This window comes from Egretta garzetta, unplaced genomic scaffold, assembly GCF_000687185.1.
Source record: "Egretta garzetta isolate BGI_Z169 unplaced genomic scaffold, ASM68718v1 scaffold428, whole genome shotgun sequence".
Lineage (NCBI taxonomy): Eukaryota > Metazoa > Chordata > Aves > Pelecaniformes > Ardeidae > Egretta > Egretta garzetta.
In genome coordinates this window covers 6,383-6,861 of record NW_009260405.1, presented here as the reverse complement: position 1 = coordinate 6,861, position 479 = coordinate 6,383, and the positions used below count along the sequence as shown (strand labels likewise).

Genomic DNA, 479 nt, shown 5'->3' with positions numbered 1-479 from the left:
CTCTGCCTCCCCCACTGCCCCATGCCAAAGGTGGGTGCCCAGGCCAAACAAAGTGTCACCTACCTTGTCCGGTCACCCTGATGGTCCAATTGGTGCCGGAGCCATACTCCAGCGCTGCGTGGAAGGGGTAGGTGTTGGGGGGCAGGTCCTTGTCAACGATGTTCAGTATCTGCTCCTCGGGCTGCCGGCTGCAGACGTCAAAGATCCGGGGCTCCGGCGTGGGCCCGTTGTCGTTCACATCCCGGAGGAGGAGGAGCAGCGTCCCCGTGCCGGTGGCATCCGGTGACCCTGCGGGGCCAGGGGTTAGCGAGGCGCCTGGGGAGGGGGTCCTGGCTCCGGCCTCTGCCCCAGGAGCCCCGGTGGGACACAGGCGGGTGGCAGCGGCCCCTTCCCAGAGGGCAAGGCAGGGCGCTCCTCACCACTGTCCACAGCCAGGACGATGGCCTTGTAGGTGCTGTTGATGGCATGCATTGACTCCC

General features: G+C 66.6%; 1 protein-coding gene across 1 annotated transcript in view; it reads right to left on the bottom strand.

The window, feature by feature from the left end:
• Positions 1-55: 55 nt before the first annotated feature.
• The window catches only part of LOC118452774 (cadherin-1-like), a gene marked incomplete at its 5' end in the record, with an annotated part of 2,655 nt that continues 2,231 nt past the window's right edge, over positions 56-479 (bottom strand). The window contains 2 exons of the mRNA XM_035898946.1: positions 56-288; positions 420-474. Of these exons, the coding sequence (XP_035754839.1) occupies positions 56-288; positions 420-474 (288 nt within the window). The remainder of the gene's footprint in view (positions 289-419; positions 475-479) is intronic.